This window comes from Indicator indicator, chromosome 7, assembly GCF_027791375.1.
Source record: "Indicator indicator isolate 239-I01 chromosome 7, UM_Iind_1.1, whole genome shotgun sequence".
NCBI lineage: Eukaryota > Metazoa > Chordata > Aves > Piciformes > Indicatoridae > Indicator > Indicator indicator.
In genome coordinates, this window is record NC_072016.1 from 25,898,901 (window position 1) to 25,926,533 (window position 27,633).

Here is a 27,633-nt window from a genome sequence, read left to right on the forward strand (position 1 = left end):
ATGTACCGCTACTTGGGGGAGTTACTGGCGTCCCGTCTGGCCGCTGGATCGGTGTTGGCGGGCGCGGAGCCGGGCGGGCCGGCAGCGGCAGCCGGAGGCGCAGTGGTGGCGGCATGGGGCAGAGGCCGGTGCCAGCGGCGACACTACTGCGAAGCGGCGAAGACGGAGGACAACCCCAACTTCTTCAAGATGGTGGAGGGGTTCTTCGACCGCGGCGCCAGCATTGTGGAGGACAAGCTGGTGGAGGGGCTGCGCACCCGCGAGAGCATGGACGAGCGGCGCCACCGCGTCCGTGGCATCCTCCGCATCATCAAGCCTTGCAACCATGTGCTCAGCGTCTCCTTCCCTATCAAGCGTGATAACGGCGAGTGGGAGGTGATCGAGGGCTACCGGGCCCAGCACAGCCAGCACCGCACCCCCTGCAAGGGAGGTGAGACCCGCCGTCCTCCCACACACACCCCTTCCCGGTGCCTGGGCCTGCGGAGGGCCGGGCGGTCGGGCTCGCAGCGGTGCTGCCCTGCCCTTGCCCTGCCCGGCAGTCATTCCGTTGCTGCGGGGCGGGCGCTTCCCGCGCCCTGAGGTACTGGAGGGGCGACACTTGACTCCCCGCTGTCCGACTGGACAGGGACCGGCAACAGCAGTTGCGGTGAGGACAGGCATCAGCCTCCCTCCGTGGCCTGCAGTATCTGATACCCGAAGGGAAGGCAGGGGCAGAGCGTTTCCCATCCAGCCCTGCTACCCAGGCTCCTCAGGGAGTGACCCGGGTGTGAGGTCTCACGGCCTTCGCCGCGGACACCGCTGGTCTGGTATCAGGCAAGGCAGAGTGTGCGCGGCCAGTCCGTGTAATTACTAGGTGTGACTCAATACTCAGTTGTGTGTATTGGAAAATGTGGAAACTTCACGCCTGAAGTCTCTGTTTTTGAGCTGAGAGATGGAGAAGCAGTCCCTTAACACGCTGCCTGTTGTGTTCATGAGACTCAAATGTTCCCCCAGGAAACGTCCGTAGAGAAAAACAATTTTTGCCACTTAGCAGCTGGATACACAACAAGAGCCAAAAAGTGAGTTTTCTAGGGAAAGTTGGCTTGGCATAGGTAAGACCAAAGGCATACCTGTGCAAAGGGACCCGGGAGGGTGAATCCTGCTGGAGCTGAGCAAAGCTCAGCTCACATAGGATCAGCTTAGATCTCAGAGGAATCAAACTCCCTTTTAGTTCGGGATAGATGGCATTTCCTTGAAAAACAAAACCAGATGTCCTTCAGTATAGTTTATTCAGGAGCTCTGATCTTTGTGGAAAGTTAAGTATTGGAGACCATTTCAGGACTGTTTCTCAAACCAGAGCTCCTACAGTCTGTAGATACATTTCATTTTTTTCAGTAGAACAGCTTTATGGTAAATAATAATGGTTGCAGAAAGCAAAGTTTTCTCTGTATTTTCTTATCAGTGAAGATCTCTGACTTGAAAAATAATGGGAAGGGTCTTCTTGATAATCATTTCAGCTAACGTGTATACATGCCATGGGGATTCTTCTCTTTGCAACACAAGTAGTCAGTCCTGTTACTGTGGTTTCTAACTTTTGAAAATCAAATTATGTAGTGAGTGTCTTGTGACATGCTTAATTCTTACCCAAAAGATGCTAGCTTAGCTGGTGATTACGTGGAAGAAGAGTTATGGGGATCAGACTCGGTTGTAGCTGAAGTTGGGTGTGGCTGAATCTTACCCTTTGTGGAGCTACTGTTTCTCTGCCGTTACCATAATTTCTTTTATAACATTTGATGGTTGTTACCTGCTGTTCTGTTACTTCTCAGGTTGCTACTTTTTGCTGATGCTTATAAAAAATCCTGTTCTGTACAGCTTGTGTTATCTGTAAGATCCTGCTTGCATAACAAAATACAGTTCAGTGGCAAATGAAGTAACAATATAGTATTTGATATGTAGATAACTTCTAGTATTTCACATTAGTATTGCTCAGAACAGAGGGAATTAAAGTTTTGACATTAAAGAATTAGAAAGTACTCTATACATGGACAAAAAACCACCAAGTGATTGGATAGCTTCAGTTCCAATGCTTACATTTCTAAGTCCTCAACAGAATTCCTCGATTGGCAGTAGCATTTATTATGCATATCTGCATTGACACTAGAGCAAACACTAGAGCATTTAGGGAAAGTTACAACTGCAAGACAGTTGGAAATGACAGCTAAGGAAAATACCAAGTCTCAGTAGTTTGTGCTTTTCTTCCTCACTCCCCATGCCCTGTAGGTTTAGGGAAGGAGTTGCAAACGATATTTCTTTTCCACTCTTTTTAGTGTATTTATAAATAGATTTCACCTTCTGATGCTCTCTAGGAACTTGTTCGCTATCAGATGACATATCTGGCTTTACAGTAAATTTAAATGAGATGTGTGATAAGTGTAGATCAAGTGCTTGAAACCTGCCGTGTAAAAAAGGTAGGAGGAAGTACAACATTTTTGCTTAAATTGAAGAGAAAAGGAGTGATAAAGGTATTTCTGCATTTATGGTACATTTGATCCACCTGGTATGCACCAACTTGAGCTTTTGTCTAGAAGTGATTTTTAAACTAGAATCCCCATAGATTCCACAGGAAAAAAAAACACTTTTTTTTTTGGTACAAAATAGAAGAGCTTGCTGAGGTGAGTGTCTCACATACTCCCCTGAGTCTGGTGCAAGTAATTCATACCATCCAGAAAGAGCAAGGGACATAAAGCCACCTTTTAAAAGAAGGGGTGAGGCTTGCAGAGCAGTAGGAGCAACACTGCTTTCAGATCTATTCAGATACAGAATTGTGACCTTTACTTTTGCACTTACTGAAAAGTAAAGTTTGATGAAATAAGGATGTGTATTGGTACTAAGAAGGGCAAAGTGTTTGCTGATGACTAGATACTGCGAGCAAGTAGGGATGCTTTGTCATTTCTGTCATTCTTTTAAGAAGTACTGTATTTTAAATGTTTCTCTTGTATTTCTTGAGGTTTACATAAACTGAAGGGTAAGAGATGCTGTTTAGGGACTATTAAATATTGTTCTGTATGCACATTAGACAACTGATCAAAATGCATTTTAAGATTCAAGTATGGAATGCAGGGTAACAAATGTTTTTAGGTCTTTTGAAGGCCTTTAATTTCCTCATTTCCTTTTGTACATCCCTACCAAAATACTTCATTAATGAATGTATGTTACTTCTATATAACCTGTTGTTTATAAGGTAATTTATATGCTTAACCATGAACTAATGAATTTGTACTGTAAATCAAATTTTACAATCGTGGTTTAAATGTTCTAAACCTGGAGACAGATGAATAACCCAAGAGAGTAATTCAGATGCTAAATAAACATTTGAACTATCTGCACTTTGACAGCACCTTCTGTTTCTACTAAATGTTTGTAGCTTAGCGTTATAGCAGGTAGAGTATATTCCTTCTGTCACAGACATCACTTTTCAATTTATTTTCTGGCTCATTCTCTTCTGGTGTGAAACCACAACCCCTGCTTAGTAGTCCATCCCAAATCTGGAAAGCGTCAAATTTCATAACGTGAGGTTGATCTTTCTAAAGCAGGTTTAAGTCTGATACATGAATGCAGATGATACTTGATGGTAGGAATGTGGCAATTCCTTGACCAGTAGTCCTGTGCCACCTTCTCTACTGGCTCCTCTGTTGCTGCCATTAGAAATAACTCAGTAGAGCGAATACCAGAAGAGGCCTGCTTTGAAACTAAGGCTTCTGACTGGATGAATGACTGGCCTGGTACAGAAATGTAATGACAGACCACATGGACTAGGCTGGGTGAGGGCAAATTTAAGATCCGTCACACATTGTTTGCATAGGCAAACTTACACCTTGGTAAGAAACACGACTGTTAAGAAGTATGATGTTCTTAATACCCTATTTATAACTTTACACCAAACGAGGTGTAAAAACGTAAGCCAGCTTGATTATGTTGGACAGTTATCACTACGTGGTAGCACAGCTGATTCTTCTTTGGGTCAAGAGAAATGCTTTTCAGGAAAATATGGCACTAGGTACTGAAACGTGCTTTCTTTTCAGTTGAAAACTTATGGTGGTTTTTCCACCTCATTGAGAGAACCCAGAAATAACATTTCTTGTTACATCTTGTGGCACTTGCCTATTTAATTGTGTAGAAATACAACTGCAACTTTGGAGGTTGCAATCCTTTGCAGCTCAAAAAAGGTGGTGATCCTTTTTCTTTTGGTGTGCTTCTCTTGTGCCTTAGGAATCTTTAGGTCATGAATATACCTGTTTATGTGGTAGGCCTCACAGTATGCCCAACACACAAGTTCAGGTTTTAAAGACTTTTCTCCAGTGTAGCTCTTTGCAGGAAAGGAAAATTTAGTTAGATGCCTCCTTGTCCCACTGAGAATGTGTAGATAGGTGGGGGTTTTGTGCGTTCGAATTGCTTATGATCCAAATCTAGTATTTATACTGATTGACTGATGCTGTGTGATAGCTGAAGTAATACTGTGGGTCAGATCACTCTTTCCTGTGCTTATGCAGTGACTTGCGTGTTAGTGGCCAGCACTAACAGGAAGCCACAGCTGCTCTTGTTCACTGCACTGACAGCTGCTTGAAGAGCTAAAGTGAACCAAAGAGGATACAGGAAGTGAGATGGCTGAATACAGATGGCTTTACTGAAAAGTACTCTATTTAAAATACTGGATCTTTGGAAATAATTTTATCGGGTTCTAGGAAATGTGTAACACTGGTTAAGCTGCTATTTCATGTGGTTGCTGATTAATAGGTCAGTTTCAGAAAATGGAATAAGTTTCCTGGCTTCCTACCTGCTTTGTAGTATGGAAATTATTCCATCTTTGTTAGGCATCATTTACTGCAAGGATGAAGCTATTAAGTGGCTTTAAGACTTCTTAAAGCCTTTTCATTTTAAGATTGTGCAACAGGTCTATTATCAATGAAATCAAATGAATCAGCTGGGAAGCAGCCTAACCTTCTCCTTATGCTCACCCAAACTGCCTCAACCAAGTCTTGGCTGCATCCTTAGTTTAAAAGGGTTTTGGAACCACCTTTACTTCCAGACTAGATTCAGTCTTTCACTTACATAGGAAATTTGAGAAATTCTGTTACATGAAGATTAATTTAAGTTCTCTATATAAAGAGAGGTGATTCTTACTTTATTTACTCAATTGATTTGGAGGTGAATTACTCTGATTTCCTGGGTGATGCTGCGTTGGCTGGGTAGTAGAAGGGGGTATTTTGCATTACAAAACTTTCCTGTCTTTTGGTTTGGGATGTTTTTCTTGTATCAGGATTTATCCTTGTCACTTGTCTTAAAAGTTCATGCTACTGAGTTTCTTGCTGCAGAAGGTGACATTTATTCATGCAACCCTTGTCACAGTTTTCCAATTGCAGATCACAGTGCCCAGTCACCAAATAGTCTCTGTTGTACATATCTTGTTTAAAATATATACATACATCATGATGGTAAAGTTACTTTCATAAGAAAAAGCTTTACATGTAAGAATTGGATCAGCACAACCCCATGTACTGTCTTGGCTATGATGATATTGTTTATTTCCCTCTGTAAATGGGGAAGTAAGTCTTGCTATGAGGTGTCTTCACTTCATCAAAGCTCTGTTTTACTCTGGGTTTGCTCTTTTAAGTCATGCATGGATAAAAGTTTTATCTTTGGCCAGGAGCCTTGGAGGGTAAGACATGGAAATGAACCCTAAGAGACCATGCAACGAATGAAACTATAACATAGAACCTGAAATAAACCATGGCAACTACTCTGACTTCAAATGCATATAAGAGTTTTAGAAGGGAAAAAAGGTAATTAGCCTGTGATAACAATATATGCAGTGTTACAGCTAAAGCTTGTAAGAGTGCTTTAATTTCACAGGTTTTTCTCCTCTTATTGTAGCTTACTTAACTTTATAATTAGTACAACAGTGGGTTTATACTTAAATTGCAAATTTGGAAAAAAATAAACAAGGAATGGACACCCCATGCTTTTGCTGTCTTTAATGAACTAGTTGCAATTCTCAGTGACCTGGATCAGTTTTGTCTTTTTACTTCTGCTACTCTTTTATAGAAGGCCATGCCTTCCTCTTCTGGCTATGAATCTTTTCAGTCACAACTTTTTAGTATAATCAGCTTGTACCATTTGTGCAGTAACTGGCTTTGTCCTTGATCTTAAATAGTTATTTTCCCTTGCTACTGTTGGCTCCTTGTCTATTTATAGAGACATCATACCTCTCTCAGCATTGGGCTTTCTGGATAAACATGTGTTGGAGGGGGTGAGGGGTGGAATCTCCTGTGTGATAGTCTCCCTCCTGTTCTCTGGGTCATCCTAGGAGGTAATTGTTGAGGAATTGCAACAGGTCCATTTTGTTAGGAAATAATCTCTTAGAAGAGCATGGAATTTCCCTGCTTCATGTCAGCACTGCAGTGGCATATTGTTTTGTGGCTGCTGTGGCATTTGGACTAGCCAAGGCCAACTTGTGTGTTATTTCCGCCCTTTGCACACCCATGAGTGTGGTATTAATATCTATCTACGTGGAAACACTGTTAGTACATCTCTTTGTATCAGCCCTTGCTACTACAGCGTTGTGTGGTTTACAATGAGAAACCTAATCCTGTAGGTAAAGGTGAGGTAGTTGGGTAGGTGAGACTCTACCTCATATGTCAAGTGCATAAATTCAGAAGATACGTGCATGTGAAACACAAGGTCTTACTAATGCACTGCACATTATTTTTTGTTAGAGATTATTCTCGGCTTTTGTCTGCAATGGAATGAAATAAGTATATTTCAAGTACAAGTACAACTTATTAAATGTATACAAGAAGTGGTATACCAAAGTATTCTGAATACCTTATGGTCACTTGTGGTTAAATTAGAATGGTGGCATGTGTCCACAGGAGAATCTCTTTCCTTCCCCAGGTTACAGCTGGCTAATGCTATGTGGGTAAAGAGGAATTTTTATCTCTTCTCTTGGCAGTTAGTGAATTGAATTTAAGACTAAATAGTTCTTCTTGCTGGTTGGTGTACAATATTTTTGTTTTCTAGCACTGAATTACTCATTTTGCTTTGTTATATTTGTCTGCAATTCCTTCATCTTCATTAAGTATAAATTTGTGATTGTGGTTAAAGAAGGCTGAGTAATTTCCTTCAAGGGAATGCTGGATTGTTTTTCTGGATTTAGAAAAATTTACTTACCCTGAAAGAGTCTGCTTGGAAGATCTGTTCTTACTGTGTTAAGTGTCAATAATTATGTAGCTTTTGATAATAATTGTACTCACAGTCTCACTTGTTTAGTTATCATTTTTTGTCTAAATGAAAAGGTTATACATAATTCAGATTGAAATAATTGCTAGAGCTGTTTTATGGGCTTTATCTGGGAGGGGTGGGGGAGTGGAGGGTGTGGGTGCTGAACAGTTTGAACAAGGTATCTTTTCTGAAGCTTCTTTAGACTCTGGTTATGTCAGCCTTTGGACAGGGTCAATCAAGCTGTTAACCCATAGAGCCACTGCAGAGTCCAGTGTTGCTAACTGGGATATTTGTAGCCAGTCCTAAAAACTTTCCAAGGAGATCTTGAAATTTGTTTTGCTGAATGCTGTATGGCTAATGTAGGGTATCTGCTGCTCTAAAGTGCTTGTTCTGATGAGCAAGCATTTGCGAGCAGAGGTGAGCAGAGCAAATTCACCATCTTAACAAGAATTGTAATCTCTGAAGGACCCAAATTAGTTTCAAAGTTCAAAAGATGATCACAACTAGAAGAAAACACTGAAGTCAAAGCAGGACAAAATCCTCAGTTAGATATTAATAATCTAGGCTGAGATACAAATCTGTTCCAGGTTCTGAGGAACTTGAGAGACTTGCAAAGATTCAGAAGATATCTAATGCAGGAGAAGTTTAACAAGAGTTTTGTTCTGAAGTGTTACTATGACAACATTAGTTTTGAGACTTTGAATACTTCATGCTCATTAGTGGTGAAGGGCATATGTAGACACTACTATTTAAGATCACTGGGCTAGAAGATCAGGAACTAATTACACTAACTTCCCTAAATGTTGATTTTTAGGTACACCAGAAAGTCACTAATTATCCTCGAAAAGTTGGTGCTTCTAAACACAGTGAACATTACAGAACATACCAAAACCTGTATAACCAATAAAATAGTAGGATGTATAGCCAGTTTTCTTTGAAATCTAGATCTTTGTTACATTCCTGTATACTCCTTCCTACAAACTTGCTGATGAAAATGGTAGCTGACTGCTATTATTACAGAATCCAAAATACAGTCTTACCAACAATTATTACTTAAACATTTCAAGTGCTTTGGTACCTCCACTTTGGAAAAGTGCAAATTAATCTGCAGCATTTATCTAAGAAGCTAAGATTAAGTAATCAAATTTTACCAAAACAATTATTTATCTCAGTGCAAGAGTTAGCTAGGTAAAGTATAACATCTCCAAAATACAGATTATAAAAAAGAAGTCTTAAAAGCATATACACTCTAGTGATGATAAAGCATTCTTTTTATACTGACTAGTAATGAAACAACATTAAAAGGAAAACATTTCCTCATCTAGAAGGTCTTGTGCATAATAAAACAAAGTTTCTCTTAGCATGCTGTTTAACTTCTTGGGGTGTGGCAAGGAAGGAGAATTCTCAACTAGAAGAGGAATTCATGTTTTTCAGTGAAAAGTATTTTCCATGGTAGTGAGTCATACTGTAACTTGAGGCTTTCTTCAAACTATTTTCTGCAGCTAGTTTGCTGTAAAAGTCACAACTTTCCAAAGACTTACTGCATGGGATTTGCCAGGGTTTATAAAAATTACAGTCTTGCTCTGTAGCAGTGGCTTTCATTTGCTTCTGTATTAAGAATATTAAAAAAACCCTCAGTAATTTTTTCTGTGTGTGTGATCCATTTTTAGACCCGAGCTATTGAATGCAGAGGAACACTGGCAAAAGAGCCATAAAAATGCATGGTAATACTCTCCTCTTGCCAAATTAGGAAGCTGACAAACTAAATTTCACTGATATCCCAACAGAAGAGAAATTAAATAATTTATCTTTGTGCATCCTCTTGCAGTACAGTATTCTCAGATGCCTGCTTTTCATCAGTCCTAACAGCTTAGCAGAAATAACTTCCCTGTCAAGAGGTGGGCCTTCTATAGAGTAATTGCAATTCCTGTAACTGGCCAAACTGTGAAAAGGAATGAAATGTTATCACATCTTAGGTGTTACCCACTCGTGCCACAGAAGGGAAGAGTTGTCATATTGGTTAGGGAACCTGGAATCCACACCCTGAGTTTTCTGTAATGAAAGCTATTAGCAGATAAACTGGAGCAAAGTAGCTAGTGAAGTCGTCATAACTCAGAATTGACTAGTCCCCCACTTATGAAAATAAATCCATCACAGAAGCCATTTCAATTAAAGTTATTTAAAAGGCTAAGAAGAAGGTAAATCTTGATAAAAATATGGAGTTATCCAGAAAAAGACAGTTTCATCCTCAAGTCTGAAAGTTTTCCCTATTGTAATGTATGTACATTGGTGACAAATAGGCATCTCAGCTGAAAGCCTTTCAGTAGTTTGTCAGTCCTGGGGCTTGCTCCCTGTTTCCCTTAGTATGAAAGTTTAGTATTTATTACTGTAAAGTTTTCTTTAAACCCTTGACTGTAATACAAGGAAACTGAATATGTAAAACTGTTCTGCATGCATTTGAGTCTTTTAGTTAAACAGCTGCTTGTTCACCTTGTCACCCATTTCTGTATGATGTGCAGAAGAGACCACTTTCTCCTTTTACATTTTGCTTCCTTGCTAAAACTGTACAAAGTTACTATCCCTAACTCTGTAGTCCCCCTGCTGCTTTCCACATATCAATAAACAAAATCTTGTGTGCCTGAAGGAGTACAGTTAGAGCAAAACTGCTTTGTGTATGCAGCTTGTAGTTTGAATAAATATATGGGTTGAATAAATACACAGTGATCTAGCTCAGCTGGAGGTGGAGGGGCAGAGTTCATTTCTGCCCAGGATAGATTGTGGCTTCAGACTAGGCTGGCTTGAGCAATGTTCAAATGAGACCTGTCCCCAGAGTACCTGCTCAACTTAGAGGGAACAATGTCCCCAGGCAGGACAGTTAGTGCTGTATGTGGTGTTCTTGCTCAGGTCTTGACAGAAGGATAACCGTGCCTCTTGAGCATCAGAGTAAGACATTAAAAACCCATGTACATTTTAACTTTGACTGGTCTTTTGGGCTCTGATGCCCACTTAAACTGTCAATATTACTTTCCTCTGAGAATATTTTTTGGAAGCCCAAACATTAACAGCTACCTAAGTCAGAAACCAGTTATTTTGCTTTTGGAGACTGCCTCCCCACCATGCACATACAATTTAAATTCTGTTCTGCAGAGACATGGCACTTTCTATTACTGATTGAGCTCCCATTAGCAGGCTGCACTTGACCCCCAGCTTTCTTTGAGCGGCACTTGGTTCCTTTGAAACTGGGATTGTTGCCAGAGCATTCAGGAATGGCTTTCATAGCAGCACAGTGTTTTAGTTTAGATAATGTATGCTGGCCTTTTTTCACTCCTGAGGACCTGAACATGGTCTTCTCTTTACATAATAGGAAATTCGTGGTGCCTTGACCTAGCATCTAAAGGACATTCTGTGCCTGCTACAAACTACCATGCAATTTAGCACAGTCTCTACAGCCAAGGATTTGGGAAGTAGAGATGGGGGTAATAAAATCTTCACACCTCTGTTAAATGCTCAGTGATGCAGATCACTGTATACATGCCCTATCAATTTAGTTAAATATTTTATACTTTGCAACTGTTTTGATAATATGTTGATTTTTTCCCCCTCATTTTTAATTTAATTCTAATAATTTTTCACTTGGTTTTGAACTGCCTTGAAGGCTGGAATCACTCATTTTGCATCCCAGCTGCTACCAGACCACAGCAGTTTAAATTTGCATCTGAACTGTGTCAGCACATGCTTGCACTTCTGCTGAATTGACTCAGAGCAGGGAATGCAGGTATGGGCTGGCTTTCAGGTAGATGCCTGGTCACACAAGCTTTCTGAGAGTTATTCTATCAAAACATTTTGAATAAATTTGAATTAGTGGAGTGGCTTGCTGCTGGCTCTTAAGTGGCCATGCCTAGCAGCCAGAGCCCTGAAACCACATAAGGGTTTGTTGGAGCAAAGCTAACATGTTGCAAGGCTCATAACTTAACAGGAGCTTACGTTGCTCTAGCAAAAGGTTTTTATTATAATCTGTATTGAGAAGTTATGTTCAGGAATAAAGTTCATCGCATATATGGAATGAATGAAAATCCAAAGCTAAAGATCTTATGTGAAATCATATATATCTTATAGGGAATCTTCAAGAAGAAGGTACTAGTCTCTTTCCAGTAGTGTCCTAGGATAGGACAAGTGGCAATGGATACAAACTAGAATACAGGAAGTACCATCTCGATATGAGGAAAGACTCCTTTGCTGTAAGGGTACTGGAGCAGCCTGCCCAGAGAGGTCATAGAGTCTCCTTCTCTAGAGACTTTCAAGACCTGTCTGGATGCGTTCCTGTGTGACCTGTCCTTGGTGATCCTGCTTTGGAAGGGGTGTTAGACTTGATCTTCAGAAGTCCCTTCCAACGCCTACCATTCTCTGAATGTTGATGAGCTTTATCAGCCTCTTGAAAACTATACTTGCAGTTACCTTGGCTCTTTTTCCCAAGGAATAGTCAATTTTGTCACAGGCTTGAGTGCTACTGGTAAACTGCTCAATGGAGAATTACTGAAGCCTTGAATTTTTGTTAAGTAAAAGACAGATATTTAAGCAGGAGAATGGGGAACCATTCTTTAAATCTCGAAGCAAATAAGTTGATACGTTACATACTTGCATATTACAGATAGCTGGTGTAGAATTAACTTTCCCAATTTATAAATACCTGTGAACTTAAGTGACTTCCTGTTGTTTTTTACTTGTGTCTTTTGCAGGTATTCGTTATAGTTTGGATGTTAGTGTGGATGAAGTAAAAGCCTTAGCATCTCTAATGACATACAAATGTGCTGTTGTTGGTAAGTGATAATTTTTCAAGCAAGGATACAATCTTTAATTTCAGTCAGTACTGATATAATTTACAGAAAAATAGTGTCGAAAGGATTCAATTAAGTTTTAGATAATGATGTCTGACTAATATATGTAACAAGATGGGAAAAACATTGTGACCAAAATAATAATATGTATTCCCTCAGTTGTTACTGTGGATACTTGAATAAAGTTGCATTTTTGAGAAGTCCAAATTCTGCTAGCTACCTCCTCCCTTAAAGGTAACAGTCAAATCGAAGTATGACAAATTTAGATTAGGAGGGGAGTTAATTTTAGAGGGAATAGGTGGAGGCTGTGAAGAATTCAGGCAGAGGAGCTGTAGAGAGTGAAAGATAAAATTCCTTTCTGTGTTATAAAGAAGTATAATTCATACCTGACTCCTAAATTGTAAGGAAGTTTGGAGGGAATCTTCATGTTGTGTAAGAAAGCAAAATACTTTCTTAATGTGTATAGAGATCCTTCACTTGAGACTTCTAAAGCAAAATTTTCAAGCTAAACCAGTAAAATATAAACTATAAAATGTATTGTTTCTACAAGTGCCAAGAAGAGCTTGAAGAATAAAAAATTTCAATCATAAACTTCTGAGTTTCAAAGACCATTTTCAAGCTGCCCTTGAAAGACATCCCCCCTAGATAAGATTACAGCTTATGCCTGTGAAGCCATAAGCATGGCTAAACCAAATTCACTGCTAAAATCAAAGATGTAATTACTCACACATATTACTGATGTGTTCTGCCTTTGTTGTTGAAAAAGTAAAATGATTTTCCTTTGCGTTCTTATAGATGTGCCATTTGGTGGGGCAAAGGCTGGTGTCAAGATCAATCCCAAGAACTACACAGTAAGCTTAATCGTAGATAAAAATTGAGTTATCTGCAGTACCGAAGCCAGCCAGTTAAAAAAAGCTCTTTTAAGGGCATTATTGACCACTTAAAACTTCCTGCCACTTCAGCCTCTGTAAAGGCTGAATTTAGCTTCTGCATGCAATAGGTAGGAAAAGAATTTTTAAAAAGTGTGTTTCAGAGGTAGAATACTTCAGTTATTTAATTTATTACTTCTTAAAGTCAAGAAAATACAAATAATTTGGAATCTCAACATTTTAAAAGTTGATACTGTTAATAAAGGCTTAATCTAAATTACTCTTATAAAAAAGTGAATGTTTTTGTTTATTTTGACAAAATAGTTTTATGCTCTATTAAACCTTTCTATGCAGTGTTCCAGTGTGAATAATAACTAATGTGGCTTATAAAAGGTTTACTGCAGGCTTGTCTTCTTGCCCTAATAAGAATAACTTGTGCAGAGAGGAATACAAGGATACATAACAGATACTCTAAGCTTGAAACCTCCTGTAAGGATTGGTGTGAAGTCATTCAGCTGTGTTGATTACATAACCAGCAGGCCAGCTATTGCTGTTACTGGTTATAAATCTTTTGCATAGGATATCAGATTTGTTTGCTGGAAATCTCTACTACAAGCACAGGTAGTCCTTCCTGTGCCACATTCAATTCATGATGGGTCAGAATGTACAGAAAGAAAGCCTAATGTTTCCTTGTGCTGCCTGAATTCCACGGGTCTGCTAGGGAGTGGCCTATAAATTATACAAATATATGAATCATCCTTTCTTGTAGAAGAAAAGGGTGTCTCTTTATGCTTGGGCATAAGTTCTAGCAAATAGTTATAAACACTAATGATTTCTTGTGATATTTATTGCATTTTCTTTATAGGACAATGAATTGGAAAAGATCACAAGAAGATTTACCATGGAGCTGGCAAAAAAGGGCTTTATCGGTATGTTGTGCAATTTTACAATTAAAATGTAGGAATCTGATTTATTGTCCATTAGCAGCATCCACTAGATAGTATCCTTAAATAACTGTGTTTCTGAGAGCTGTAAATAATTTGTGTATAGAACTTCCCTCAAAGACGTACAAAGAACTGAGTCATTGCCTCTTAGTACATTTCAAAGAGAACTGCCTCAACGTTTTTCTGGTGGCTGCTCTGACATGAAAAGGCACAAAGGCTGAGCTTACAGGATACAAAATGAATCACATTTCTCTCAGAGATTATAAAACTGACCAAATTTGTTGCAATTTTAGTATCTAATATCAAACTCTTTGCTGTTGTAGTCTCAGTTGAGGCTTTTGGCAGGTATCTGAGGAAACAGAGGAAGGAAATAGAAGATCCACCCCAAAGAAAAAAAGTTTATGGTTTCACCCATGGCAACCACAGGCTGCAAGAGAAGCATAGGCAAGAAGCATAGGTGCCTGCTGTAACAGAACCTCAGCTTCTGTAATGTCAGTGGGTGTTTCCTTCAGACTCTCAAACTTAAGTTGTTCTGAAAGCTTGCTGTCTAGAGTTGCTATCTGGAAGTCTCCTGGAGAAGGCTGTGTTATTAGCTTGGCTTGTGACTAAATAGAGGATCTTTCCCTGGAGGAAGTTCTTGAAGTGAATAATAAGTCATATAACTAGTTAAAGGTCTGTGGTGTACTCTGGTGTCTAACTGCCCTGGGAATGCATATCCATTTATTAGCATTTTCTTGCTCTCTTCAGCTAGGGTGTTTGTCATTTGCTCTTCCAGCCAGAATGTTTCTCATCTGCATTAAACTTCTGTGAAAAAACACATATTGGTGTTACATGTGACTAAGGTAGTACTATACACCATGCCAGCTATAGTGATTATTAGTTCAGCAACAATTTAAATGGTTTGATTAAATTTGTCTTCCATTTTGGTTCTGTGGTTGGTGCTATGCAGCTTTCACAAACCTTTTAGAAATACTTAGGAAAAAAAATGGTAGAGGCAGGGCTGTGCTTAAAATCTTGTTGAGCAAGTCTCTCTGAGCTTAAATAGATTGGGAAAATGCTATTTTTATTTAGCTAGAAAAAAACAGGCAGAATTTGTTTTAATTACAACACGTAAGTGAAAGTTCTTTCAAAGGTTTATGACATCAAGAAAGATGTAATGTCTCATTCTTAAAGTGAGTGGTAAAATCAAATGCTTGTGCTACCATGACTAGAAGCAGCCTATCTTCAATTTTTAGATTCACACAGGAACAAAAAGGAAATTCTAATGCAAAAGGCCACAATTAACTTCATGGTATATAGAAACCATACCTAGTTAGTGCCATTTCTGTTGTTACAACAATGATGGCAAATAATAAATAAAAACATTTTAAGCCCTCCAAACTAACTTTTGATACGTAATCCTGCTCTTTTTACTGACAAATTGACCCTTTGTTTTACTGAATGTCTTGTGTGAAAGATTGGAGGTTTTGACAGTATTGTACAAATGCCTGATACAGCATCTAAAAATGATTGAAACCAGAAGAATCTTTTACTTGAATAATAAACTGAGAATTAAACAGGAAAACAGTTCTTCTTTGCCAAGGCCTGCACAGTTCCCAAGGGAAAAATGATTGTAGGTAACTATGTTTGATCCTTAAAAGCTGTTTTCACTGTTGCCAACAGGACCTGGTGTTGATGTGCCTGCTCCTGATATGAGCACAGGGGAGAGGGAGATGTCCTGGATTGCTGACACCTATGCCAGTACCATAGGACACTATGTGAGTTTGGAAGAGAGGCCTTGAAGTAGAAGCTTTTTCAGTCTTTCCAGAAATCCTTTTATCTGGAAATTTATTACCATGCTGCTCAGTCTTTCAATTTTATTTAATTATGTGGCTCTAAATATATTCTTTCAGACTAACAACTTAACTCTTTTGAAGCTTTTAGGGTACAGTTAAGTTAAAAATATTAAGGCTAATGTTTTTATGCAAGGCTTAGTTGAGTTTGATACGATGCTAACTGTAACTGTTACTTAGTCTAACATTGGTTTCTATTTCTACTCTTTCCCTCTGTTTTTCATTAATACTGTAGTTACTAATTTTAAGTTGTTAAACAGTAAGTTCATAATAGTCAATAGTACTTAAATCTTTCTGTTTCAGACTACTGAATTTACAGTTTGTAAGTGTTACTAAATAAATACTCATGGTTTTGTACGTTCAAGAGACCATGTTAATTAAGTTTGCACTACTGGTATCACCTGTAAAAGTATTAAAGTTTTCAGTGGTCCCCTAAAAGTAACAAGTAATCATTGTAGGCTTCAGCAGATTCTCTAGAATATAAAGCAAAAGGGCACTGATATAATTTACTGCCCAGAAAGCAATAATTAAAAAAAAAAAAACTTCAAAAAAAGTTAGTTTATAGCCCTTAATTTGGCCTTTGTTCTTATGTCACTGGGGTTATTTGTCTGTTTTGACTGTGCCAGAAGCATGCCTGATGACCAAACATTTCTGTTATATACTTTTGACAGGTTGTATAAAAGAAAAAATGTACTGTAATGAACTTATTTCTTAAGGCTCACCAAAACTTACAAGCTTCTCTTTCACATGCTTCAGCTACTCCAGCAGGTCTTACTTTGCTAAGAAGTCTTGCCATAGCTTCCTATTAGTGTATTAATATGCTAAGCTATTGCATGTTTGCCTATCCCAGCTCCTTTTGAATTGAAAAGACTCTTTCTTTTCACTTTCAGCAGTCCCTTCCAAGAGTTCCTCAGGAATACAGCAGTACAACCCCAGTAATAAGACATTAGAGCCACCCAACACGTATTTCTCCCTGGCATGTCTGTTCAAGATGTGCCTGGCTTTCCTGAGACAGTCTCTAGGCAGAATACTTGTCTTGTGCTGTCTGGAATAAAATTAAATCAATTTCCTTAGTTTTGTTGGGTTGTTTGTACATGGAAGAGAGAACAATAGCCATAGTGGAACTTAGGAGCTATTGTGGAGATTCACCGGTATAGAAAAGGAAGATGAGAGCTCTGTCAAGGCTGTAAAAAGTAGAATAATCTATCAAAACCAGTTTGTAGAGGAAGATGTTTCAGATATCTGGTTGAGACACCAGGAACAAAAAAAAAAAAAAAAAAGGTGATTAAGGAATACTAAATTTATAAAAGTCACCATGGGAGAAGGAGGGAAGGAAACTAAGAGCAGAGAATGACCACTGAATAAAAGTGAAACTAACCATAATTCAGAAAACAGATGGAAGCTATGCAAAGGACCATGTTCACTTGAGTGGAAAGATAGCTCTTCAGTGAGAGAAATACACAGATCTGATGAGTCAGTCTGTGGAGCACATATGCCCTCAGGGAGCTTGAAGTGGAAATGAAAAGTCAATAACAAGATAGATAGGGAAGTTGCCTATAACCTAACACACAGAGCCAGAAAGCTGGGGAGACAAAGAGAATATTATTGCAGCATGGGAAAGAGTGAAGAAATGAGCAAAAATATAGTCTGAACTTCGCCAGCTAAGTTCATAGGTGTCTTTAAATGCTAGTCACAAGCCATTTTACAAGCTTTTTGTGGAAAAACATGGCCATTCTTTTTGGACTAAGAGATGTGTTAAACATTTTTTCAATTGACTTAAACCCAGAGTTTTTAGGACTTTGACACTGACTACAGTTTATATATGTGACTTTAAGAAGACCTGGACTTGCTTTCACCTCATATTCTCTTTTCTTGACAAACCATGCAAGTCTTTAATAACTACCATGTTAACTGTTCCAGAAAATCCATCTTAAGTTTGTTGGATCACTGAATTATATATGGCTAAAGTTTTTGATTAAATTAAGCCTTTCAATTCTTTTGTACTTCCTGACACATCTGACTGACTTTTGGAACATGTGAAGGGTTTAATAAATACATTATTGCGCATGATGGGAGGCTGTATTTCTTCAACCATTTATGAAGCATACTTCCTCCTTTGCGAATGTATGAAGGCTAAAACGTAGATTCAGTCTGAAACAGAATGAAAACCTAACAATATATCAAAAGGCCAGGTTGTTCCTAGTGAAAAACCACCGCAGATCTCTTACTCCAGCAGAGGGAGCATATGCCTTAATGACAGCAGTGCAGCTCTACCTTGGGAAGCTGAATTAGAAATTCTGTGGCAAGCCCGGCATTGCTTTTATTGTTTATAAAAGAGGGGTTTTCTTTGGCTTTATGTGTTAACTCACTATCAACAGCTGTTATGGCTCTAGTCATCTCCTACCGTTCTGCCTCCACTTACTCTTGTCTGCTCCCTTTCGTTCCTCTCAGTGAGCGTCTTGCACTCATGCCACAGGCATGCAAATACATTTGGCACAAGCGATAGGGAGGAGGGATCCTCCCAGTGAATATGTGGCTGGGGGAATGGAAACCCATCCGGCTGCTGGCAGATTCATTCCAATGGCTTTCCTTTCATCCCGACTCTTTCACTTGTGCTGCAAGCCAAGCCACTGTGTGACTGTACTCCCAGGGTGTGGGAGCAAGTGAACTAGTGGTGACAGAAGACGGAGGCCCAAACTGTCTAGTTTGAAAGAAGTTCTCTCAAGTTATTAATTTCAATTAAAAAAACCTAATTCTATTTTTAGATAGTCCATGCCTTGGCTAGCTCTCTGTTGTATGGAAAATTTAATTTTGTTGCCACCAAATTAAGGATAGAGGCTTGATTGTATATATTGCTTTTCTGAATAAAAGTAGTAAGTACTTTTTCCCTTAAGACCTTTGTACTGTAGATTTTCATCTGAGATCAAATATCCCTGTATTCTGAATACAGGAAAGTGTTGAGCTTCTATTATCATTTCAAAACTACTGCATTTGGTGTAAAGGAACTGTAAACATTGTTTAAAGATGGTTACAAACCCGTTCAAGGACATGTCTGAGCCCTTTAAAAGATTAAAATAGAAAGAAATTATGGATGTAATAGGAATTAATTTTTTATTTGTCAAAGTTCTGCTCATTGCCAACAGTGCAACATAGGTGTCACCGTAATTAACCAACCACAGGGTGAAGTGAACATGCACACTTAAATACAGCAAAAAGTCACAGAGCATATCCAGTATTGCATTATGCAGCTTCCCTGACAGCATCCAGAATACTTCTGTGTATGCACACAAAGTGGGGAAGGAATCAGTAAATATCTATAAACCATGTCATGTTCTGACCCTTATAGAATCATAGAATTGTTAGGATTGGAAGGGACCTCAAGGATCATCTAGTTCCAACCCCCCTGCCATGGGCAGGAATACCTCACACTAGATCAGGTTGCTCAGAGCCATATCCAGCCTGGCCTTAAAAACCTCCAGGGATGGGGCTTTGTTTTCCCTTATCTCTGAAGCGTACACAACTGCTTGTTCCAACTGTTTTTTTGACTAATTCCATAACTCACAAGTCCTTCATTGTTTTACAGGATATTAATGCACATGCATGTGTAACTGGTAAACCCATCAGCCAGGGTGGCATCCATGGACGTATATCTGCAACTGGTCGTGGTGTCTTCCATGGAATTGAAAATTTCATCAATGAAGCATCATATATGAGTATATTAGGAATGACACCTGGATTTGGGGATAAAACGTTTGCTGTTCAGGTAACTCTTTTTCCTTCTACAATAAGAAAAAGGTAGTAAACTAACTTCTAGCAGAGCTGCTTTTAAAAAGGGCTGTAGCAATAAATCCTGTTAGGGTTTTACGACTTTCAAGTTAACCTTTACTCTCAAACATTAGAAACACTGCTCAAGGTGCCCTTTATTTTGGACTGTTTTTTAAAAACTGAACTTTTGATTGCACTCTACAGGCACAAAGCCAAATCTCCAGTCTTTAGAAACATAGGTTGCAAAGAACAAAATTCAATACTGTTACAGGAATTTTTTAAACTAAGGCATTGCCCACTTCTCAATGAGCTGTGACACTTTCTGCCTACACAAAATTTGTTGCGTTGTTTCGCAATGAAGAAATTTAAAGAGAGAGGAATTGGGCATTGTGTTCTTATTCCACTCTAGTTAACCAGTAGGTTGAAACAAACCTCTTTACCCTGCATGGATCCAGCAGCACACTCATCGCCCTGTACTTTGACTTTTTCATGCCTGGCAGAAGGCTAACCAACCGGCACTTAAGCATCAATTAGACTGAAAATATGGCCAGAATAAAGGCATGTAGGTTTCTTCCTTATTTCCTATACAAACCATCTAATGTCTAAATATTCCAATAGAAAAAGAACTATTTAAAACTATTCAAAGTGATATAAGTCTTGGTAGCAATTATCATTTTAGCTGAAAAAATTAACTACTTTTCCTTTTCTCTTTCCATTTATAGGGATTTGGTAATGTGGGCTTGCATTCTATGAGATACTTGCATCGTTTTGGAGCAAAATGTGTTGCTGTTGGAGAGTTTAATGGTTCTATTTGGAATCCTGATGGGATTGACCCAAAGGAACTAGAAGACTACAAATTGGTATGAAACTTAACTAAGCAGAAAGAGTTTAACTTTCGTCATATATAGGATGGCTGTAGACTGGTGTTAAATGGTGATATTTAAATCATGCTGCAATTAGTATTTACAAAATAGCTTAGGATTGTTGACCCCTCTGGTTTTCACCTTATCCCCAGTATGAATGCAGGTGGTACTATTTTTTTTACTCTTTGACCTGACTCTCAGAAAAATGGCAAGGGATTGCATGTGTGCAGGCTAATTACTTTGGATTCAGAATTTAAGTTCATGATTGTTTTGCCTTTCTTATGATTAAACTAGAAAGGATGTCTCAAGGAGCAAGAGCAAGGAGGTTCCTAAGAATCATAAGCATTTAAGACTTCAAAGTGCATTTTTGCTACCTTTTGGATGTTTCTGGAAAAATTATGCTTGTCTGGCAGTGTGACTCAAATATGTAGTTTATAATGACAACTGGATATAGTCATTTTATTTTAGTTTGCAAATGAAGCAGACTTGAGGGGACAGCTTGCAGGCACTAAAATATGAGTTTCGAAGAGGCGTATTTCGTATCTTCTACACAGAGAGTGTTTGAATGCCTTCATCACTCTCTCAAAAGAAAGAAAAAATTCTGTCACTAAACAAGGACTGTAATTGTCATATTGAATTTTAAAATAGTAATTCTGAATCTGATGTGATGCAACTTATCCTGTGTGTAGCAGGCTGGTGGGTTGTTTAAGTTGTTTGAAAACTATTGCATTTGCCTGATATTTTAAGAGTTGAGAAGGGTTGGGTTTGTTTACATTTTTTAAATACTCCAGCATCCACATGGTTATTAGTGTCTGTGGCAAAAGAGCAGTTATGCCTCAGTCATGGGAACTTAGACTGTTATTCAAGCTTTTTTTATGCCTAGTCTAAGCAAGGATAGGGATTACCTTATTTGCTGTCTTTCTAGTACTGTTGCTTCTCTCTTCTTTCTTTTTTGTAAGTTGGAAGAAGAAATGGTGTGAGTACACACACACTAAAAACACCCTGGTTTATTTTCACATAACAGCAACATGGGACAATCATGGGCTTCCCTAAAGCACAGACACTTGAGGGCAGCATTCTGGAGACAGACTGTGACATTCTCATCCCTGCTGCCAGTGAGAAGCAGTTGACGAAGGCCAATGCTCACAAGGTTAAAGCAAAGGTACAGTGGAGAGTTCAAATGTAAATGAAAAGTAGAGAAGTGCTGTTTAAATGCTAGTATTCAGTAATTGGTATACACAAAACTGAACATACACCTTTGAGTTACTCTGCTGTGATTCTTTTCAGATTATTGCTGAAGGTGCCAATGGGCCTACAACTCCTGAAGCTGATAAAATCTTCTTGGAGAGGAATATCATGGTTATCCCTGTAAGGTTCTGTTATGACCTTTGCTTTTCATTTCAAGGATAATATTTCTGTGAATTATAGCAAGACATTATTTATTGAATATTTTCATTAATAGCCATTCATTCTCTTAGAGTGGTTTTTAACAACTGGTATCTAGGAAATGGGTGTCGATGTTGCTTAAGATTATAGATTAAGAAGGTAGTAATTAAAGACCTCATTGCAACTGTAAATGACCACAGATAACTATTACGTAAAGGCTATGTATTCAGAAGAGAGAACGATTGTTCTTAATTAGTTCTTAAATCTGTAGGTTTGCATTTTGGAGTATTAGCTGACATTTGATCAACTAATTAGTCCACTAAGCAAAAAAGGCAGAGTGAAAACACCGGCTGGTTTGTTTGTAAACACTGTGTGTCTGGGTGGTCTGGGTGATGCACTGACAGAACTGGGTATTATCAGTTGCATTGAGTAGATGTTGCCTATAATGGTAATTTGAAAGAATGAGACCTATCCAGGTATAATGATAATCTTTTCCCAGAGAAAGAGAGTTTTGATCAAGTGGTACTAGCAGAAAGTGTAGCTAATGTTGAGTCTTCACTTGCTAAGAACACCCAATTGTCTTGACTGAAAATTTGTATTCTGAAGTTAAATGTTTTAAATCAATACAAGTAGTCTCTGGACTGAAGAAGAGGGTAAGTGTTGTAAGAGTAACAACTGGATTATTTTCTATACTGCAGTTTAAACTAGTACTTTGTGCATAATAATACTGCCTACTTTTCTTTATGCAATAGAACTATCTTTTTCACACAGTCACAAATCAAGACATTTCTTATTTCTGTGCAGGATCTGTACCTGAATGCTGGTGGTGTAACAGTATCCTATTTTGAATGGCTGAAAAACTTGAACCACGTCAGTTATGGACGCCTGACTTTTAAATACGAAAGGGATTCAAACTACCACTTGCTGAGTAAGTGTTACATTCTGCTTTCACTCAGTGTTTATTTAATAGATTGGACCAGCAAACACCAAATATGGGGTAAATAAATACAGAACTATTTTAATTTCACCACAGTTTCCCACAAATTTATTATTGCTGCATACTGAAGAGCAGGAAAGATGGGATAGGTTAACTGACTTCAAATTCTAATGAATTAAGTTGAACGCACACTTCTATCAGTTCTTTTAGTTCACAAAGTGATGCTTTCCTCAGTTTTGTGAAAGTACTGAACTGAAACTACTTATGTAAAATATTTACTACTACCAAGCTGTGCATTTGGAACATGAGAACCATTTAAAATTTGAGTGGGTGACATTGTTCTGTGAATACAACAATAGTGAATGTCTATTAATGGCAAAAATATAATTGGTACAGGTGCTGTAAAAATCTGCTTATGGCCTACACCTTCACTCAGAGTCATTCTGTGCTTTACAGTTTCTGGGCCAGAATACCAATTAAATGGAGAGAGGAAATTTAGTGCAGAATATCTGCAAGATATTGCTCCATTTTAAGCAATATTCTGTTGAAAATGTGAGAATCTTGAGACATCAGACTTACTGAAACATACATCTGAATTTTTTTTACTATAACCTTTACTTACAAAAGGGGTGTCTAAACTGGTTGAAAGGAAGGTTATAGCAGTTCTAATTTAAATCCTTTTCTTAGCTTCAAGATTGTGTCATTTTAAATACTCTAACATTCTTTAGGAAACCATACTAATTAAAGTTCAGGAATTAAGGTGAAATAAATATCAAATCACAATACCAAAGCACTTCTCATGTCCTAGGAAAAACCCTAAAATTCCACATGAGCTTTTTTCTTAGCCAGTATTATACATCCAAAGTGCAATAGGAGGTAACTGATGGCTTTAACTTCAGGAAATACTTTTTCTAATGCTATCTATCAAGTTAGCAAAGTTAATCCAGATTGCTCTTACACCTTCATAGGCTTAGCAAAGCAGGATCAGTAAATCTACAGCTGCTTACCGTATGACTGTCTTATAACATTATTGCTACTAATATTAGAGGGGTTCACTTATAAAAATAGAAAAAACAAAATATTTTCCTTTTCTTAGAAAACAAAAGTAGTATGACTCCATTTGCCCCCAGTCTTTGTAGTCTGTGTTTCATGCCACTGAACCCTGAAAGTCCAGGAGTCAGCTCCTCTGTTAGGGAGACCGTTCCTTTCCTTGTCAGTTACCTTGCCCTCTGCATTTCTTTCTTTCTAGTGTCTGTCCAAGAAAGCTTGGAAAGAAAATTTGGGAAACACGGTGGAACTATTCCAGTTGTGCCTACAGCGGAATTTCAAGATAGGATATCGGTAAGTAGTTGCTGCTGTTACTATAGTTGTGTCCTGACATTATAACTGCAAGCTAAATTTTACCCTTTTGGCTGTCATGGCAGTTTTGGCCAAGCAAGACATTATCTGAACTGCTTAAGGATACCGGAAGTAAGCTATTTTTTTTCCCCTTTTACTGGAACCTTTACAAAATACCTGCAGTATTATTAAAAAGCTACCACCTACAGTTTGATAGTTGTTTCCATAACTCCAGGATAAAATAGGCAAGAGCTGGGTGAAAAATTGTAAAATGTTCATCTAAGAATGAATTAGCAGGCAAAGAAATGTCAGGTAACATTAACAATCCAATGTGTGGGGAAATTTTCATATAAAATGATGTGTTGTGAGCTCATCTGTTTGCATTCATAAGGAAAATCTGGAGGTTATGACAAAATACAAGCTTAGAAATTGATAGCAATCAAAAAGCAAATTCCCTGATAGAAATTGTTCAGAAAGGAAAAGAATAAGACTAACGATGCCACGTTGTAAAACCAGAGTGCGTCTGCCTTCTGAATACTTCATGCAGATTAGGTCTCTGTATCTCCAAAAGTTGTAGATGTGGGAAAATTCCAGAGCCAGATCTCAAGAACAATCAAAGCTATGGAAGTGTCTCATAAATGGAACAGTGAACTAACCAAAGTGCTAGTGGCCTGAACTGCTTTTGGGGTGGAGATAGTTATCTATAGAATGAGTGGTGTGACAATGGATAATGGATAAGGATAGGCTGTTCACTGAAGGAATGGTGAAAGAGTATGAAATGTGTTCAGACAAAACCAGCAGTGAGGTGCAGAATGAAGAATGGGAGATGTTTCCTAGTGCAGCTGATGGTTGTGTAATACTCTGCCATGGGATGTATGGAAACATTAAACCATGCTTCCTCAGGAAGAAATCAGAAGTGCATGCAAACTTGGACTACTATCAGATAATAGAACAAGACTTCAGCCAGATCCAGTATGATGCTAATGTTTTCATAAACGTTAGGCTAAATGATAGATAAGTTCTGTGGCTTAAAGCGATTGCTGTGATATCTTAAACACAAGCTGTAGAACTGGCCTAGTAATTTTTGTATCCAGTCCAAACTAGTATTTGAGGGAAAGTATGTATCTTGTGAAGCCAGGTCTCATATCATTAGTAAATTATAGTAATCAGGATAATGGAACATTGAAGCTGATACTCAGTCATCTTAATCCAGGCTATTTTCCACTATTTATTGTTCTGTGTATTTAAATTTTAATGGGAAAAAAGTTTTCTGGAGTTGCTCAGGGCTGATACAACATTGAGTATATGAATTTTGGATTCATACCTTTCCTAAAACTTATCTTCAAAACACTTAGAAATAGCTTCTATAGGTTACTGACTCTTGGGAGTGTTTAGGTTTAACGTTTACTGTGTGTTCTGAAGGCTGAAAACAACAGTCTTACATAACATCGATAAAAACGTTCAGGCATCCGGAAACTAGGTGTATAAAGGACTTCAGTGCTTACATCTGAGGTCTCAGAACCAACCATTATTATTGATTCAAGTAACACCATAAAGGCAGCTTAGATTCTTGCACCAGTCATTAGAAGAAAATGCGGAAGCAAGCTTCAGTAATTATGGGAATCAACATGTCATTATCCCTCGTGACTAGAACCATTTTGGTTTTTTGGCTTAAACTCTGATTTTATTCTCTGTTGCAGGGTGCTTCTGAGAAAGACATTGTCCACTCTGGGTTGGCTTATACAATGGAACGTTCTGCCCGGGTAAATATTGCATTAGTAAATAGCACCTCTGGGAACAGGAACTTACCTGACTTTGCAACATTTTTTTGATGGGTTGTACAGTAGGTAAACAGTGCCTGATAGTGGAAGTCACTGAGAGCATGAGGTATTTCTTCTTTTGCTGGGATGGCCAACTTTAACTGCGTGTGGTAAACATTAGAGGCTAATACATGAAACCAGGAAATATTTTCCAGTAGAAACTGTAATAATTAAAAGCTTTTTAGTTGTCCTCTTGTACCTGGCTAATCTGGGACGCATACCTAAGGGTGCTTTACTTCATCACCACCATCAGTTTTACATTAAACCCTCTGTGCAGTATATGTAATTAGTGGGGCAAAGACTACTTGAAACACTTTGTTTCTCCCTGTATCTGAAGTATGTATAGATCCAAGACCTGAAAAGGGGCAAAGTACTAATCTAGGAAAGATTTTCTTCCCTTCAGGTCTCAGTTGTAAGGAGAGCTGAGACATTTTACAATTGATCCACAAAGGATCAGAGCTCTGAGACCAATCTTGCAGTTCTTTATACTGCTATCTTGCATCCTCCAAGCAAAATCTAGCTTAGTTACTATGGAAGAACTTTCAGAAATCACATGTAACCTTTTCTGTTTCAGCAAATCATGCGTACTGCCATGAAGTACAACCTGGGTCTGGATCTGAGAACAGCTGCCTATGTCAATGCAATTGAGAAGGTCTTCAAAGTGTACAATGAGGCTGGCCTGACTTTTACATAAAGAGGCCATTACCGCTCCTTACTGTATCCCACCCCTCGCTGTTTATGTACCCTCTTCTTGAGAAAGCTTATCACAAGTTTACATGTAACCACAAAATTTTCTTTTCTTCTGACATTATAGTGGATTCTACTCTCAATTAGTTTCAATCCAAGCTAGTCTTTTTTTACAATAAAAATCCATGGATTAGGAAATTGTACACACAAAGTATGTATCTGAAGGTAACAGTTTGTCTGCACTTGTGGGGGCCATTCTGGGTATTTTGCCTACAAAACAAAATGGTACATTTTATGTATGAGAGAGTGGTCTTGCCACCTGAGCCACTCCTCAGACCATTTCAGATACTGTACTAGATGAGCACTTTGCTCATTATTACTTCATGCACTTTTGTTTAATGATGTAATTTTGGCTTTGGCACTTTCAGTAAGGCCTTATATGATCAATGCTGTGGCATTGTCAAAGGAAGAATGGGCCTCCAGCAGGGATTAACTTTGATAGGAGTCTAATTTTTATTTGTAGTAAAGCTTCATGCCTGGTTCTCTTTAGGCAATGTTCGTTGGTTTTGTTATTTCTTTTTTCTTTAACTGTGCTGCTGTTATAGGACTGCCTTTTATTGCTTGTTCAAGCTAGCTTGACTATCACCATGAGGTATGTAGAGGTGACAGACTAATATTTTTATAAGCTGAAACTATTGAGCAACTCCAATTATGTTTTTAATCAAGCATCTACATAACTATTCTGACTATAGGGTTTTTCTTTTTCTTAAAAAAAAAAAGATAGTCTGAATTTGGTAAGCAGTCATACTTAAGTTTTTTGGAATTCTTTTTCAGTGAAAATTAGATACTGCCTCCATGAACAACTAAAGTCAAACTGAACTCAGAAATCATTGGCCAAACTACAGAGGAGCTAGAATGCTGCTATAAACTTAATCCACTGTCTTAACACTCACACACAGCCTTTGTTGTTTGTTTTGATTTTCTTGGCCATCAAGAAGTATTGAAGATAGTAGAGTGTAACAAAATGGACCTCAACATAATATTGGATCAAGCACAGTTTTTGAAGTGTAAGGCTTTTGTCCCATGGAGTCCCCTCAAAG

General features: G+C 38.3%; 1 protein-coding gene across 1 annotated transcript; it reads left to right on the top strand.

Moving 5' to 3' along the window:
• GLUD1 (glutamate dehydrogenase 1) lies at positions 1 to 27,633 on the top strand. Its single transcript, XM_054382741.1, has 13 exons — positions 1 to 430; positions 11,994 to 12,074; positions 12,888 to 12,943; positions 13,827 to 13,890; positions 15,568 to 15,662; positions 19,321 to 19,500; positions 20,225 to 20,362; positions 21,390 to 21,527; positions 21,653 to 21,733; positions 22,556 to 22,679; positions 23,938 to 24,029; positions 25,727 to 25,789; positions 26,421 to 27,633. The coding sequence occupies exons 1-13, from the start codon at positions 1 to 3 to the stop codon at positions 26,538 to 26,540; spliced, it is 1,662 nt and encodes a 553-aa protein (XP_054238716.1). The 3' UTR covers positions 26,541 to 27,633.

Excerpts from the sequence above, each read along its gene's own strand:
- GLUD1 (XM_054382741.1), top strand. The coding sequence starts at position 1 with ATGTACCGCTACTTGGGGGAGTTACTGGCGTCCCGTCTGGCCGCTGGA. Across the intron at positions 15,663-19,320 it reads CCAGTACCATAGGACACTAT|GATATTAATGCACATGCATG; the intron begins GTGAGTTTGGAA and ends ATTGTTTTACAG. Across the intron at positions 24,030-25,726 it reads AATTTCAAGATAGGATATCG|GGTGCTTCTGAGAAAGACAT; the intron begins GTAAGTAGTTGC and ends TCTCTGTTGCAG.